The following is a 17,677-nucleotide window of genomic DNA, read 5'->3' as shown; positions in this document are numbered from 1 at the left end:
ATGTCACAGTTCACTTTATTTTGCTATCCTCACTTACATAAATGAACTATAGTGTCCTGCGCCCACTAGTAAAAAAAAATATATATATCAAAAATTATATCTGGTGTCTGAATAATTTTTGGTTTGACTGTATTTACACACTCAGACAGACATGCAAACAAATGCATGAGGGACATCGTACTATTATTTATTAATTCATTTACATTCACTGTGTGGTTGGTTGCTAGGTCGTTGCTAGGCGTGTTAGTTTGGGTGTTTTTGTTGGTTGTTATGTGGTTATTAATTGGCCTCTGGTTTCTGGATAAAGTGACATTGGGTTTCATTCACTAACTGCTCACACGCACAAAATCTGCATACATTTTCACAAGCAAGTCATGATTCATCAATAAGCTTCATGCAAAACTTTACACATGCACGCAAAAATCACACTCTAACTGGCCTTAAAAACGTGCTAAGATTAAAATATACAAGTCTCTAGGATATACTGGTCTCTAGATATGGACTGGGACCTGGCTCAGGGTTCAACCCCAAGAATGAAGTTTTAATAACAGTAATGCTTTCCTTCTTAGAGACATGAATCTGTGCTCGCCCTAAACAACAGCAGATTATGAGGCTGACGTCACTGAACAAGTTTGCCTGTGTCATGATCGTACTATTATATAATTGTTGTATGATCCATACAGGGTGTTTCCTATGGCCTGAGACGCTGGGTTAGTCTCCAGCATCCCCGTTGCCCTACATAGGACAAGCTGTTTGGAAAACGGGTGGATAGATTAATGAATGCTGAATGACAGCAAATATAGCCACGTCTACTGTGTACTAGAGAAAAGACTCCCTTTCAGCATATTCATTACTGAGCCAACATCGTCCAATGAGTCACTGGCCTGACGGATAATCCAGGTGTTTTTCAAACAATACACACATAACTGTGTTTGCAGAGAGAATGTACAGGAAGAGCTATTATGACAAGATCCTGAAGATACTAGAGAAAATACAGTGACTAGATATCACAGAACTAAAAGATTTAAGATTTGATGATTTGTGGGTCAATGACAAATAAGCATGAAAAAGGGAAAAGCAATGTGTATTCATGTTGGTTTTGAGGGGGGGACTTTGAATTCATGTCAATGTTCATATCTTAAATCAGTATTTTAAAATTATTTTATAATAATAGTAATAAAGTTTCCAAATGTGTAAATTTCAAACAATGGTAATTTTTTTTTTACTGTATAGGTCAAAAATACTGTATATTTCAGATAAATGACAAATTATGTGTTAAACAGCATGGCTTAGTGGAAGATATTTTTCAAATTGAAAATAAAATCCGTTTAAACCTTTAAATGCCAAATGTACTTCAAGGGGCAAGAATATACATTTCAAACATTCAAATTAATTTTGGACAACATAAATATATTTAAATTGAAAATATATTTAAAAAGTCCCAAACATATATGAGGAGATGCAAGTATCTAAAACTTCTTTAAAATATAGTCATGCAGATATATTTTAAAATCTATATTAGCAATATATTTTGATCATTTTCGTCTATTTTGAAATATATTACAAAATATCTGTAATAGTATACTTTTTGTGCCATATGGGGTATAATGATTTTTTTTCACTTTAACATTTCAAAACCAACTTAAATTTAGATATTCAATCATCGAAAAGGTGTATTTAAGTAATTGCTTGTATGAAATAATAAAAAAAATAAAAAAAAATTTATTTTATAATAAATAAAAAAATTATAAATTAATTAATTATAAAAAATATATATATTTAAAAAAATTAAATAAAAAAATAAATAAAAATAAAAAAGTAAAATAAAATAAAATAAAATGTCCTTTAATTTCAGTATCACCTGTCGACGTAATACAAACTGGAGAAACTAGTCACTGGCATCTACATCTACATCAGTTGCTTGCTTTCTGAAATGTGTGGAATCTTCCAAATGACACACCGATGCCCGCAGGCACAGAAGGGCAGAATAACCAGTCAGACCACATGAACAAAGTCAGACTGTGAGAGTTTGAGCAAACACACACACCACACACACACACACACACACACACACACACAGGAGAGATTCCTCGAGCGCCTACACACATATCTCAGACAAACGCAACAAGAGGATAAACAAACAGAAACGACTGAGGGTTTAATGAGACAATTCCACAACACTGTTAACAGCTGCCAGAGGCAATAAAGACTGTATAACTCGACTGATTCCGGACATGTGCCCTGAACCTTATTCAACCTGCTGAATAATTAATTATGATGATTATCACTTTCCCCTCACTGTCACAGAGCTCCACGCTTACATTTAGACGCAACAGATGGCTAAAGGACTTTATCCAAGAGCCTGTAGAGAGATGAGCCACGATCGCGATCATGGATTTTCCTTGACGCTTTAAAATAAAAGATTTGGATGTAGCATGTTGACCTGGAATGGAAACTTTACAGCCAGCTGCCTACTATTTTAATAGCATGTGAAACAGCATGTAGTAAATAATAATGTATGTGTTCAACACTATTATGCTTCTTTGTTGTCCCTGCTGTAAAAAACTATAGAACCATCACAGAAAATTGTAATGGTTTCCACTACAAACATTAAAAACCATCAACTTTTAACTATTAAAAAATGGTTTTCTGTAGTGTGCTTTGGGACATAAGCCACCAATAGAAAGTGACCAGTTACCAGTAGAGACCCACAGGGTCCATTACAGTTTCCATTAAAACCAATACAAGTTCCATTATAACCAGTAAAACCATTATAAATTTTGTGATGGTGTCTATTTTATTTTTTTTTTTCAGCAGGGGTCAAAACCTTGAGTAACATTCACTGAAGTTCAGATTATAGCCATTTAATGTTCTTCACGGTACGTAATGTCTTCAAATAGCACTAGTCAGTAAAAACATCCGATTGTTGACCTTTGCTGAGATACTAGACTCAACATTCATTTCTGATAATGTCGAGGCACACTGAACTGAAGCAGACAGTGTGTGATGGTGATAAAAGAGGATTACAGAAGATTATGTTGTCGGTGAGCGCACAGATGGAGGAGAGACAGCAGTCTTGAGCTCACATCCTTCATCCGGCTGTTTAATTGGCTCTTAGGAGCGACAGAAGAGTTAGCTAGCTGTGCATAAAACGATTTTATTGCACGACGTGGCGGCAAAGAACCACCCGACGCAAAGCAGACTGTGAATTACCTGAAGCTGTGCATCTCTCTCAACAAACAATGACGCTGTGAGTTTAGTTACTACTTTACCCGCTCGTTGCTGAGAAATATAATGCATCGATTCACTACCGAAGTTGACAAGGTCCTGTGCTCCTGGATGTTTCTCTGTGTGTGTGCGTGTTTGTTTGTGTGCATCAATTAAAGCAGCCAATCAGAATCAAGTATTCAGACAGACCACATACATTATATATATATATATATATATATATATATATATAAAAGAGAATAATAAAAGAATACATTGGTGGAAAATATCCTTTTATTTTATATCATTCTCCCCTTCTTATCCCATCATTTCCATGGAGGAAATGAAATCATATAGGTTTGGAACGACCTTAGGGTAAATAAATGATGACACAAATTTCATTTTTGGCTGAACGATCCCTTTAACATCAGCAATAAAACCAAACTCAGTCCCACACTGCTCTTCTATGCTGAGGCAGACACTTTGAAGAATGGTAGAACTAAATGCTTAAGAGATAAAGAAGCCCCATCAAGTCTGCTGTGTTCTTTCACATGGGTTGTTTTGAAACATCATTCCTTTAAGTGAGCTCTTCTAATGGTAATTAGCGGGTATAATTGCTTTTCAGTTCTTCAGCTGTGATTACCACAACCTGAGTTGTGTTCCGATTGATTTGTCTTAGTCTGAGCAGACAAAAGATTATGCCTGAAATTTGCCATTCAGTTTTTATCAACAAGCAAGTAATTCAAGTCTGTTCTGTATTATTTTGTCATAGGAATGAAAGGAAAAACTCGCCGATTGTTACCAGGCACAGAAAGTAATTATTTTTCTAAGGACACTTGTCAATGCTCCCTTCAGTGTGGATTTTTTTTCATAGACGGCCAACAGCATGTAAATGTCTGCAGCGTCATGATTAATGGACTAAATGCCCTTACTGTATCCTTCACTGTGGCTACTGTACCCTCACCAGTCCTGTTCCCTGTGGAAAAAACATCCTATAATTTACACATTGATTGGAAAGCACACAGGGCCGGACCGATAGTCATTGTTTTTGCCATTCTGTTTGGTGACACTAAAATATTATACACTTCAGATTAAGAGGAGTTAATTTTTTTTTATTATAAAAACTATTAAACTTTCTAAATAAATAAATAAATAACAGCCAACACCACAAAAAAAAAAAAAAAAACTCTTGGTTTACATATTTTGATAGGCCGTTTTTTCTGTTTTGCATATTATGGCTAGGAAAAATTGCCAAAAATATATTTATTTGTAAATGAGCAACATTTTGCCAAAAAGGTCTACCAGTTTCGAATCAAATCAAACATTACACATATATAATAGTTCGGTGAAATGACATGTAAACAAACCAAATGCTTGAGATCTGAGCATCTGCATCACCAGAAACGGTGAAGTCAACTTGACACACTCAAGTTAAAAAGAACAAGTGCTCGTTATGTTTGACAACAAGTGTGCAGCTATTTCCTTTCACAAAACCCCACAAACATTCCCATCTGAATGCAGTTCATCGAGAGAGAGATTTTACGACCAGACGCCTCGTCCACACCCAGATATGTTCGTCTGTGACAGTGAAGGATTGCTCAGACAGCTATGCCAGGCGTCTGCTGATGATCGCAGAACACACCTCTTGCTATAGTATGAGAAAATGCAAATTTGACATGCGTCAACGCTAATTATAAACTTTTCTATTACAGCTCTATTACTAACCGATCAAACATTTGCAGCTTAAAAGCAATGTATAAATCAGCAGAGCACTGCGGTTATGACATATTTTTTGTAGACCAACCTGGAAGTTACCTAATAGGATTTTCCATTGGCTTTTACACATTGATAATCTGCTGAAGAAGCTTAAACCAAAATCGGGGTTCTTTTATCGTTTAAAAAACTGCTTTCCTTATGAGGCAAGAACGAACTAGTGGAGAGTACTTTTTTTTATCTGTAATTGATTATGGTGACCTAGTATATATGCTGCATCTTCATCTATATTAAGGAAACTGGACTCTGTCTATCATGCAGCGTTACGCTTTGTTTATGGTGCAGATTCACGTACCCATCATTGTATACTTTACGAATCATTGGCATGGTCTTTACATCATAGGAGGAAATTGCACATGTATATGTTTACTGTTAAGGCACTTTTAGGTAAGTTGCCTTCTTATATTTCAAATCTCCTAATTCTTTACATAAATAGTTACTGTATTCGATCTCAATCGTTCATTCGTTTAAAAGTTTCGGAATTTGGAAAATGTGCTTTTTCCTTTTATGCCCTTATCTAATTAAATTAGAATCATTGCCATCCCTGGGTACTTTTAAATGGCTTTTGCAAACTGTTTTAAAGGAGTCTTGTACATGTTTCGCTTGATCTTACTTTTATCAATTGTTTTGTACGAGTATTTTGTTTTGTAGTTGGTTTTGTGTGCAACTTTATGTGCTGCCGTCTTGACGAGGTCTCCCTGGAAGAAGAGACTGTGAAGTCTCAATGGGATTCTCCTTGCAAAAAATTAAATAAAATAAAATAAAATAATAAAACAAAAAAAAATATTTTTTTTTTTTTTTTAAATGTAAAAAATTTTTTTTTTACAAAATAATAAAATAAAATAAAATCTGGGGTTTCATTCATGTCCACAGCCCAGTTATGGACCAACGGCGCTGGGTAGATTACTTACTAATTGTAGTCCATTTCCGATTTCAGTACGATTAGTACCGTAATCTATTACACATTTTAAGTAATATAATCAGACTACTTTTTGATTACTTTTAGATTACTTTTGACCTACCTCGTTTATCACATTAATTTAGGTCAGAATAATCTTGTACTATATTGATATAAAAATACAAAGAGAAAGAAGATACATTTCATTCGTTGTTATTAACAACATTACACATTATATTATGTCAAGATTTCCCAAACTGGGGTTTACGAAGGGCCTGCAGGGGGTTTGAGAGTTTAATGAAAAAACGAATAATTAATTAAATCATAATTTTAAATTAAAATAAATACTTTTAAAAGAACAACAATCAAAATAAAACACTTACTAAAAAAAAGATGAAATATTTTACTTGTTTACCTGCATGTCATGTGACTATTAACCAATGTCAGAGAATCATTGACATGCAAATGTGTTCATTAATTATGAATTGATTACCTTAAAATCAACCTTAAAGTAAATATATAAGGTGAAAGAGGTTCGGCTGACAAAAAGTTGGGAATCCCTACTAAATAATGTGAATTTGTGCATTTTAATGTGTTTGAAAGACAAAAGCCTTCCAAAGGCAAAGTAATACATGGTTAAATAACCTACTGAGTGAAAATTCTAATTAATGTGTTTGTTAGTAGTTGATGGAATGTTGAAATGTTGAGAAAACACTTCTTAAAATGGCAATGATTTCAGTAAATCCAGTGGTCAAATGCCGTGCGGTGTCTCAATTTTCTGTGTAATTAAGTCATCTGACTAGTGACGGGTCTTCGTGTCAATGTCCACAAAACTGGAAGACTTTATGAATGTATAGAAGCAGTAAGCAGTAGGTTATTTTAGAAAAAAATTAAATTGTTTGAACAATATGTAATCATGTAATCAACAAAAAAGTAACTGTAATCTGATTACAAGTATTTTAAAATGTAATATAATTAGTGCTGTCAAACGATTAATCGCGATTAATCGCATCCAAAATAAAAGTTTTTGTTTATATATGTGTGTGTGTGTGCGCGTGTATATTTATTATGTATATATAAATACACACACATACAGCATATATTTTGGAAATATTTACATGCATATACATTTATATATTTATATTCGTATATATAAATATATTAAGATAACATATTTTTCTTAAATGTATACATGCACGTGTATACATAATAAATATACACAGCACACACACATATATTATGCAAACAAAAACGTTTATTTTTTGTTTATTTATCGCGATTAATCGTTTGACAGCACTAAATATAATCTAATTCCAAGTACTTTTTTTTTTTGCAATCTGATTACGTAATCCAGATTACATGTAATTAGTTACTACCCAGCACTGCATCCCAATGTTTAGTATTTGAGGTTTGTTGAAAAGGAAGTCTTCATCAGACACACATCAGAAATCAGGTAAATATGGTTACATTCATGCACCGTTCAGTTATTAATAAGAGTAACAACAGAATTTTATAAGCCAACCGACCGCATTCAATTTTCGACAAACGATACACACTATGCATGTACAATATGGTTAATGTAGAGCTTAATATTTGATGCTAGAAGGAAGTTTGTGTGCTCTTATTTGGAAAGCTGTCAAACCTGCAAATTATCGGTCAGGTCGAGGAAAGGTTAAAACACATTCTCTGGCAAAAACACCCAAATTCAGAAACTTTTTTTTTTATGAAGAAAGACAAACATAAATGCAGATGAAAGCCAAAATATTAAATTTGGTAACACTTTATTTTAGGGTCTCTTAGTTGCTTATTAGCATGCATATTACTAGAATATTAGCCATTTATTAGTACTAATTAAGCACATATTAATGCTTTATTCTACATCCCTAATTCTACCCAATACCTAAACTTAACAACTACCTTACTAACTATTAATAAGCAGCAAATTAGGACTTTATTGAGGGAAAAGTTGTAGTTAATAGTGAATAAGTGTTCCCTATTCTAAAGTGTTACCTTAATTTTTTTTAATCATGGATGTATATCTACTAAGTAATGCACTATTTTGTAGAGGGGTGTCAAAATGACAATTTTCACAGGAGGGTAAAAATGACTTCAGAAAGACGGCAGCATCATTATGTTATTTTAACACAAATATTGGGTCTATTAGTAAAATCTGTTGACTTTAGCCACCTTTGTTGCATTATATGTTAATGGTGACAGTTCAAGAAATGAGGAAAAAGCACTTTAAGACTGTTTTTTTCCAAAGTTTGCATGTCTGTAACTCAAGAAGTATTAAATATATCTTAATATCATTTTAGATTTTAATAATAAACCTATAAATCTCTGTGTAAAAATGATGATGCTGCCATCCTTCTAAAGTCAGATGAATAACTCCGTAAATATTCATCCATGACATTTAATATTTCGGCTTTCTTCTTCATTTATGTATTTCTTTCACTGGTTGAGTTAACACTGAATGACCCGATGAGGGTGTGTGTGTATGACGTCTCCAAAGATGATTAATTTAAACTCGCTGAGCAATTCAGAAACTATGTCACACCTTGTAGTGTTCACGAAAGCTCAGTTTGCTCCGTTTAACCATCTTACCGACAGATTGTTGTCGTAGAAGAAGGCATCGAGCAGTTTGACGATGTACTGATGGTTGCAGGACGCTAAGATGTCGATCTCCACCATGTAGTCCTCCAGCTCCTCTTCACTTTTGGTTTCGATGACTTTGGCTGCAGCTAGTGCACCGGTTTCTTTATTCTGGGCCTGAAACACAAAGCAGCTTCGCATCAAAACAAAGTCAGTGTGATTCACATGATTACATCCCGCTGATATTCCCGTTTCATGCTCGTCCCTTCGGTGCGGTTATTTCACCAGGCCTCTGCGATTCAGCTTTAGTTCTCCGTTAGAGCTCAAATAATGAGCATTACTGCTGTTTTACTGCACATTGATAAAGGTTTGATGGGTGTTTGAATGGAAAGGATTGGGGAAAAAAATAGGAAAGTAATTTAATATTTTGATGTATTTTTTTTTAATAACATGCATCAATAAATCAATGCAAGTAAGAGTGTTAATGATACAGGTAATAAAAAAAAAATACTTTAAAATAATGTGTCAAGTTCTTTTGGTTGTACTTTTCTAAGATTCCATGTTTTATATGTATTTTATCTGTATTCTTCTATTTTATTTTGGTTTAATGTTTTTGAAAAACGTTTATACCAAACGTCTCAGTTTAATGAATCTTAAAAAGAGATGTAACCATCAAGTAAAAAGTAATCACATATTTTATTTTATTTTTTTACTTTCTTGAATAAATGTGCGTGTGGGTGCACATATCTATAATAATAATAATAAATAATTGTATTCATCATTTTCAAAAGTTAAAAAAATGTCTCAATGTAATTTTTTTACAAATTAAAAAAAACATTATTTCATAGTTATAAATTACAAATATAATGTATATTTCATTTATAATAGTTATCCATTTTTTGAGGAGTCAAACCACAATATTTTAAAACATGAGGGTCAAAGACGAAAAAGGGTTTAAGCATTAAAAACAATACTGCTTTAAATTGTTATTTTTCCCCCAATTTTTTTTTTTTAAATTAAAAAGTTTTCTGTTTAATGTAATTGTTCAGTTTATGACATATTAAAAGACTAATTACTTTCACCCCAAATACTAACTAGTTGTAATTTTACAATTTTTAAATGTGCCACTATCCTAGGTTTCGCCCATTTGTCAGTAATATTTTTTTTACTCATTTAAAACCCAATAAAATTTTATATGCTCCCTTATTCTTTTATATATTTTAATATGTACACGTCAGAATAAGCATGTTGTTTGAATTTTTACATAAATATCGTGTTACACTGAATGACAATGAAACATTACTTCAACCAAATTTTGACATTTTATTCTCCAAAAACTAATTTGAAACCTTAAAAGTAGACACTTTACTTACATTTAATGTGCTTTCTATGGACATAAAATCACTTTTGTACATTTCTTTTGATGAGGACAACTTAACATCTTTGACCCATGAACAAACCTAGCTTTGTCATAAAAATGTAATTACCTTATTTATTAAATTTTTTTTTGCATTTTTGTCACACCAAAGACCTAAAGACCTTTTGATTCAATTTTTCAAATACTGATGAGCAGCGAAGCAGCTTTGTTACCTTTTTTCCAGATATTACTAATTTTTTTACACTGACATTTCAGCCCAAGCAACCCATATTTTCAGAATTTTTTATGCATTTCCAATGTAAACTATAAATAACTAAATAAAGGTATATAGTCAAACAGAAGCAGTCTTCACGTGTGAGATTTGAGAAACATGTGTTAGTACACAGCATTAATCGAGGTGGTGTCGGTCATTGTGGTTAGATGTTTTTAGAGGAAACTGTGTTGCCAAACCACTCAAAAACAAGACTTCAGCTTTTGTCATAAAAAATCAACTTAAAGCAGACATGATTTGGCACAACTAACAGACAGTAAGGCTTGTATACGTTTAACTGTGATAAAATGTAACACAGAAGAGAATGAAAGTAGAACAGGTTGAGAGGACTAATTTAGTTTTATACAAAATAGGGGGGAAAATTTTTTAAAACAACGTTAGTGTATTGTCAGTGGTTGCCATGACATTGCTATGCGGTTGCTTGGGTGTTTGTGTGGTTGCTAGGGTCATGCGGAGGAGTCAAACTGTGCAAATGAATCACACGCTGATGTGATGCTTGACCTAGTAAACACGACTAACTTACGTCTGTCTTAACCTCCGTTCAATGAAACAACGGGAAAAGAAACATTATGGAGTACGTCACTCAAAAAACAAACAGTCAGAGACCATAAGCATTGACTGCCTGATGAAACCTATTAGAATTACGTTTGAATGTTTCTATAAAGCAAAAAACATCTCTGTATGGATTTAGTTTTTTATATTTATAAGATATGCCACACAAGCAAAAGTGATGTTTTCCTGAATATCAGCACAATCGCAAAAGTTGTATTGATTTTATACAATTCAGCAAACAAAAAGTTAATGTTGAGTGAGTTACATTTTAGACACAATACGGTGTTATTTTTTTCTTCTTGGCTAATGAAAATGGTTCCAAACAAAGCCGGAGCAGAGCATCTGTGCATCTCAGAGCAGCACAGCGGTGAATGATCTGCTTTTGAACAAATCATTGGAGTCAATGATTCAATGATCCATTCATAAAGACAGTCACTTGCTTCGTTTCTAAATGAATCAGCTGGTTTGAATGAACTGTTTGAATGAATGATTCAATGAATCACTCATTAAGGTTTTAATGTCATTTATAAAACGGAGAGTTCCGGTCCTTGATTCTGATTGGCTGAGCCGCGTTCTAAGCTGTTTACTCTACAAAGTAACATACACCTTTGTTTGCGTTTGTGTGTTGCTCGGCAACCACTTTGTTGCAACCACAACTGATTCTGAGGAACTACATTGTTTGGTGGAAGAATACTGTTTTTATTAACATCATTACACTTTATTTGCTCCGTTTTATTTTGTGAAACCTTACTACGTATATGGATATAACTTTGCTTCGCGTCATACCTAACAACGCCCCTTAGCTGTTATAAATTCACTGTAAACCACGGCTTCTTGGGGCTTATTGCTTTAATTTATTTATCCATGGCAGACCTTAACCAGGCAAAGTATCAGCAAAACACACTCAGCAAAATATCGTTTAGTTATCATTATCGAAAAAATAGATTTGTCAATATCGCACACTCTGTGACTAAAAAACACATGGCCAAAAGATGAATGCGGGCAATATTAAGATACATGATGCCATTTGTAAAGGAATTTTTTTTTAAATGAGGTCAGTAAAGAATGGATATATTTTTAAAAAATCAAGTATTTGGCCATTTTAGTATCAAGTATTTGACCAGCTAGTTTTCTGGTTGTTCTCTGATCGTCTGTCACTGGTTGGACAAACAGACGGGAGAGAGACTGAAGATCTGAACATCACTAGTGTTTGTACAGTACAGTACAGCTGACATATATCAAAAACACTCCTAGCCTCATAGAAGCATAACCATAAATAAAGCCTGAAATCCACTTACATTTCCATTGAGAGGATTACAGCACCTGCTCAAGGAGATCGAGCAGAGGTCAAGCTAAATATCCTGCAGGGCCACCTTAAACCCTCAATAACAGCAGGATCGTGTACTTTCAACCCAGTGTAATGGCTATTTCATCACATCCATAAAAAGAATACACCTCTGTTTACATCTAGTGCGAGCACACCTTCAGGAAAGCAGCTATCTTTCAGCAGATAAATCTTACTTTTATTGTGTTTTTCCATTTCGTTATTCCAAAAGCCGGTTTTATTAGCAGGTAGGGCTTACACAAGTCAACTAGTCATCAGATTGTGTCAGAATTACCATAATTATGAAATGATAACTCATTCTTGGAAACGATGTGTTATTATGGCAACACTCATAACAATGGATCCATGTGTGGCTTTATGAATGATGACAGCAAAACATGTCATAACTCCACAAACTTTAAATAAAGAAAAGATCAATTGATCAAAATCATCTTTAAAGTTGTCCAAATGAAGTTCTTAGCAATGCATATTACTAATCAAAAATTAAGTTTTGATATATTTACGGTAGGACATTTACAAAATATCTTCAAGGAACATGATCTTTACTTAATATCCTAATGATTTTTGGCATAAAAGAAAAATGGATAATTTTGACCCATACAATGTATTGTTGGCTATTGCTACAAATATACCCCAGCGACTTATGACTGCTTTTGTGCTCCAGGGTCACAAATAATTACAAAGAAATGGCTAGTAATTGAGTCCAACTTGAAATATTTAAGTAAAAAGACTGAAATAGTAATTCTTCTAAAACATACTCCTAAAAAGGAATGTTACAGAAAATTAGTATTAAAAAAAAAACGTTATGTAGCATAACTGGCCAAAATCTATATTTAAAAAAGCTCTAACTCAAGTAAAGAAATACTGTTGGGTGAGTTTAAAGTTATTAAGTTAGTTAGTAACCTTGTGCCTAAAACAACATTAGCTTTAAACAAAAGTTAAGCCTTGGACTTGGAGTTTATTATGATGAATAGTGCCACTTTGATAAAACTGAATGACCAAACAAAACCGTTTGTCAAGAATAGCATGACAAACACAAATACTTGATTATCTCTCTGTCTTAAAGTTCAATCAATGGCTTAAATGGTTTCAATGAACTGGGTGGCAATTGCAAAGCTACAAATAATGATGGACTGAAACAATGAGGCCTAAACCAGATCCTAATGCTGTGGATCTAATATGCAGAATATGTTGATCTCCACCCACAGCGAAGACGCTCTTATCGTTCTGAACGCTGGTGATTAGCCGAGCTCAAGCAAACTTCACAAGCACTACATGATCATCGTCACACACTGCAGCCGTGTGCTTTCATGTGTTCTCCATCAATAATTAACAATCAAAGAGTTACCCAGCATTAACTAACAAGAGGACAAAACACCGTCAGAGAGAGAGACAATCCAACTGAACTGCAACCAGCTCCATGAGAAATAAATACATTTGGAAAATATTTGAGGTGTATATATTTGCATTCCTTAATAAATGATGTGGTGCATGTGAAATCTGGGCATGATTTGACTGAATTCAATTCAGTTATTTTGTTGATGATTTATGCAATGATTACACAGTTTATAATCTTAATGTGACGCATATGTGTCAGCTAAACAGCAAAGAAATATGTACAATTTCTGTTATAGTAGTAATAAACGGAATGGGTTTTAAATACACAGCAACCAGGTGTATACATTTATCATCAATCCCATACATTAAAAACTAACTGAATATTGTTTGTTGCAAAGCCGGACATATTTTAGCCATGTTCATGCTTGGATAATTTTCATTATTTTCACATTGAACAGATTATAAGCAATCTGAATAAATGCATTTTGAATATGATTGTTTACATTAAATTAAATAGATGCAAATAGTTAATAATAAACTATGCCTAAGTGCGGAAATCTGACCTGTTTGTACTGTATGACTTACAAATATGCCTCACATTAAGTTTATTAGTTTATCTTAATACTGCGAAATTAAAAAAGATATGCAATTCAAATATATAAATCTTAAATATAACTGAATTGAATTGGGTCGAATCATGGCCAGATTTCACATGGAATTCACATATTTGCAAATATTTTCACCCCAATTTGAACTTTATGAATAGGCCTAAATATGTTTTGTGTATTTTTAAAAGACATCAAAACACAAATCAAATGCAATAAATTTTCAAACCGAGTAAACAGGCCACACATTATATCTTGCAATCACTTCTTATGGAATTATTTTGTGGCAGAGCAAAAATAAAAACAAAATATTGTTTAAATAAGTAAATATTGTGTTTTCAGCATTACACTTTTAATTAAATTTTAAGTGTTTGTGCAAATGTATTTAGAAATGATGGTAATATTCTTGATAAAAAATAAATAAACTTTAAAAAAGAGAGATAAATGAGAGTTGCTTACTCTTTCAGAGAATTTCAAACAAAGTCAAAATAAAAAAATGTGTTGATTACAATATTGAGAATGCTCAGAGATGCATGCTAAAATAATATTTTTACAAACTTTATGGTCTCAAAAATTAAGTTATGCAATTTTATTTGTATGGATTTATTTATTTATTTTTCATTTTGGAGGGAGAAATGACCAGGGCATGTTTTCATGAGATTTGACCCATTACAGTATTACTGTAGAGGTTATTAAGGTTGTACAGCATTTAAACCCAGTCAGCCTGAGGACCCTGGATGTCACGGGGCATTCGAAACGCCCCCATAGTTCACAACAAAAGGCAATTTCAGCGTTTCGTACAGCAGGGTTCCTCTCCATCTCTCTGAAACTGCAGCACATTCCAGCATCTTCCTACACAGTGACTCTGAGTGGCCCCTGAGGGCCCCGGGCTGAACGCATGTGACCTGTCAGGATATCTCAGTGCCATTAACCGCAGTTATCCATCCTAGTATATTTAAACAGCTAGTCAAGATGATTTACATCATGTCAAGTCAATGCGTATCACCAGCACGCATGTTACTACACGAAATACTGAGCTGCATTCATTTAGTCAAGTGTGCACAAGTGTTATCTCTTGATCGGGTCATAGGGTTTTTTATATCTTAAATATATACACTTTTTTATAAATGTAAATGAGTTCTAAGACAGAAAAAACATTAATGATAATTTGTTTTGTGTTGTGTGTGTGTTTTAGATTACATTTAGAGTACATCAGAGTCAATAAGAAGACGATTCTTTGTATTTGTAAATATTATATGTTTTTGTTATGAATGCTAACTGTCATAACTAAACAGGTAGTAGCCAATTCTTAAAACTTTTTAAAACCCTACTACGCTCAAGGCTTTGCCTATGAATATTAATTACGCAAATGACGTTCACCAAGCGGGCCTCACTGATTGGCTGGAAGACCGCGGCTTGTAAGCGACAGCGAATCTGGAAGAGGCTTGGTTCATGAATATTAATTAAGGTCATTAGTATAAACCATTATTCATGACCTATTCCTTTGCCGTGGTAGAAGTCGTAGTTTCGTTTCGCTGTCTGTCCAACAAGTTTATTAAGATCCGAACTCACCTTATAAACTTTTCCGAAAGCGCCATCGCCCAGTTCCCCGATAATTTCCCAAATGTCGTTTGGATTTACATCCCGATGAACGTGCTCATATTGTTTGGTTTTCTTCTTCACTTCAATCGTAGGAAGTCGGAGGATCTTGCTGAATTTTGCAAAAGCCATTTTAAATAATAGAGACAGCAAATGCTAAAAATACAGATGATGTAGTCGATGAAATTAGTTAACTAAACTGTCCAACACTCCACGCAAGTAGACACCTTCATCATTTAAAGAAATAAAATCACATCAAACTGTGACAGACGTATTCCCCTCCATCCACGAGCAAGCGTCCGCTGTCAGAGGCGACTGAAGCACCCGTGTTCACCTGTCGCGAGTGAGAGACTCGGAGCCACGCCCACTGCACGCAGCTGCACACACATGGGATTTGTAGTTTTTAAAGCCTACACACGCGTCAGAACTACATGAGCTGCAAGCAATTATAATAACAAACCATCGTACTGAATTTTAATGAATCTTAATGGTTGTATTTAATATATATATATTATTAATCTAGTCGAGACGCACAGAAAAAGTTTAAAAGTAAAAAAACAACAACTGTTGAACACAACCCCCATCTAGTGGTACACTTATTTATTAGAAAACACGTCAATATTACACAAAAAAATGCATATGTTGAGTTAAAAAATATATATATTTAAAACAATAAACATTTAAAAAGTTAGTAAGTGAAATATTTGATATGCCTGTGAAAAATACACCTATGTAAAATCTATTTTATCTAGTAAGGTATTCAAAAATGTTCATAAATTCATATATTCTATGTTTTTAAAAGTATTTTTTTTTTAAGAATTTATTTTTGAAATATTGCTCAGATTTGAAAAATTCTGTACATTAAATCAAAGTCCATTTGGCATAACCAACCAGCATGCGTTGATAAAAATTGAAATCATGAAAAAAAAAAAAATTAATATAACATATGAGGAGTAATGTGCTCTTTATGATCTTCGTGCAATCATTCTCTAAACTCAGTCCAGCGAAGTCTGAAGTGATTTCAGCCTCTCATCCTCTGTGCTGTAATGCTTCGCAGTTATCACGAGTAAAAACCAAGTCCTGAAACACACAAACAGCCCTTTAATGAAACAGGCACCCAATTAAAGCATGCACAAGCAAAGGTTTCAACTTGGTTCCTATTGACAGACAATAAATAAATAACATTTAAATGCATGCATTGACCTACCCCGTGACATTTCTGTGACATGATGATATAGAGCTGTCTGATCACAGCACGCAGACTCTGCACTTTCCTGGTGTACGCACATCTCCGTTCTCTCAGACCGTCCAGCAGAGACAGATACGAGTTCATACTGGACATTACACAAGCGTTCTGTCATAGAAAACACGAATGACAATACCAGGCAGTCAACATCTTTTTTAGCAGACAAATAATGAGGTGACCGGAATGTACTCAGCAGTCATAAAATCAATGCCACAATGCAAATAATTGGTCCTAAAAGTATGCATTACCTTTTTTGCCTGAAATTTGAATTTCAACATTATTTCACACTGCAAGCAAGCTTTGTCTCTTAAGTGCTGAATGCATGACTGGCAGGTAGTTACTCACGTGCACGTCGATGTAGAGATCGGGCAGGTGCGCTGTGCATCTGTGCTGCAACATAAAACACATGACAGTAAAGCATCAGTGTTTTGTTGTTGTGCTCACCTCAGCTCAGTGTGTTGGACTTACAGTGTCGTGGTCTGTTTTGATTTGGGCCGCTCCCTGGGTGATCTCTTTCCCCATGGCCAGCACTTTGGAGTAACAGGTGGGTGGGATGGGGTACGGCTGAGCCCAGAGCTCCGTCACCGTCGCCTCCAGCAGCAGAAGCAGAAGCAGAAGCAGTGTGCGAGCCAGCATGCTGTCTGCTGTCTGTGTAGAGCACTGCTGCATTTATACACCACCGCTCCCTCAAACATCTTGTGCTCATTACAGAAAACGACATGATTTATCAATCAATTAGGCTGGAATTCACATCACATTCTTCTCAGCCGAGCGTTTTCTGAATATGCACAACATGCAAAACAACTGTAAACAATGAAATAAGCATAAATAATTTCAATATTTTTCTTTGTATGGTTTCATGCAAAAAAAAAA

General features: G+C 34.1%; 2 protein-coding genes across 2 annotated transcripts in view; both read right to left on the bottom strand.

Annotated features, from left to right (window-relative positions):
- LOC107742442 (serine/threonine-protein kinase 10-like) overlaps positions 1-15,750 on the bottom strand; it is a 49,841-nt gene extending 34,091 nt beyond the window's left edge. Inside the window, exons 1-2 of the mRNA XM_016555409.1 lie at positions 15,532-15,750; positions 8,483-8,647 (exon numbers count right to left, since the gene is read on the bottom strand). Of these exons, the coding sequence (XP_016410895.1) occupies positions 8,483-8,647; positions 15,532-15,690 (324 nt within the window). The 5' untranslated portion in view covers positions 15,691-15,750. The remainder of the gene's footprint in view (positions 1-8,482; positions 8,648-15,531) is intronic.
- Positions 15,751-16,356: 606 nt separating this feature from the next.
- On the bottom strand, positions 16,357-17,457 carry cytl1 (cytokine like 1). The gene is made up of 4 exons (XM_016555437.1): positions 17,273-17,457; positions 17,150-17,194; positions 16,766-16,912; positions 16,357-16,638 (listed from the first exon to the last, which is right to left on the bottom strand). Exons 1-4 carry the CDS (start codon positions 17,438-17,440, stop codon positions 16,588-16,590), a joined length of 411 nt encoding a protein of 136 aa, XP_016410923.1. The 5' UTR covers positions 17,441-17,457; the 3' UTR covers positions 16,357-16,587.
- Positions 17,458-17,677: the final 220 nt, after the last annotated feature.

The sequence above is a fragment of the Sinocyclocheilus rhinocerous genome, unplaced genomic scaffold (assembly GCF_001515625.1).
Source record: "Sinocyclocheilus rhinocerous isolate Xijiao unplaced genomic scaffold, SAMN03320098_v1.1 scaffold1427, whole genome shotgun sequence".
Classification (NCBI taxonomy): domain Eukaryota; kingdom Metazoa; phylum Chordata; class Actinopteri; order Cypriniformes; family Cyprinidae; genus Sinocyclocheilus; species Sinocyclocheilus rhinocerous.
The sequence above is the reverse complement of the archived record's forward strand: the minus strand, read 5'-3'. Positions and strand labels throughout refer to the sequence as shown.

Excerpts from the sequence above, each read along its gene's own strand:
- cytl1 (XM_016555437.1), bottom strand. The coding sequence starts at position 17,440 with ATGCTGGCTCGCACACTGCTTCTGCTTCTGCTTCTGCTGCTGGAGGCG. Across the intron at positions 16,913-17,149 it reads ATCTCTACATCGACGTGCAC|AACGCTTGTGTAATGTCCAG; the intron begins GTGAGTAACTAC and ends TTTCTATGACAG. Across the intron at positions 16,639-16,765 it reads TGTCACAGAAATGTCACGGG|GACTTGGTTTTTACTCGTGA; the intron begins GTAGGTCAATGC and ends TGTGTGTTTCAG.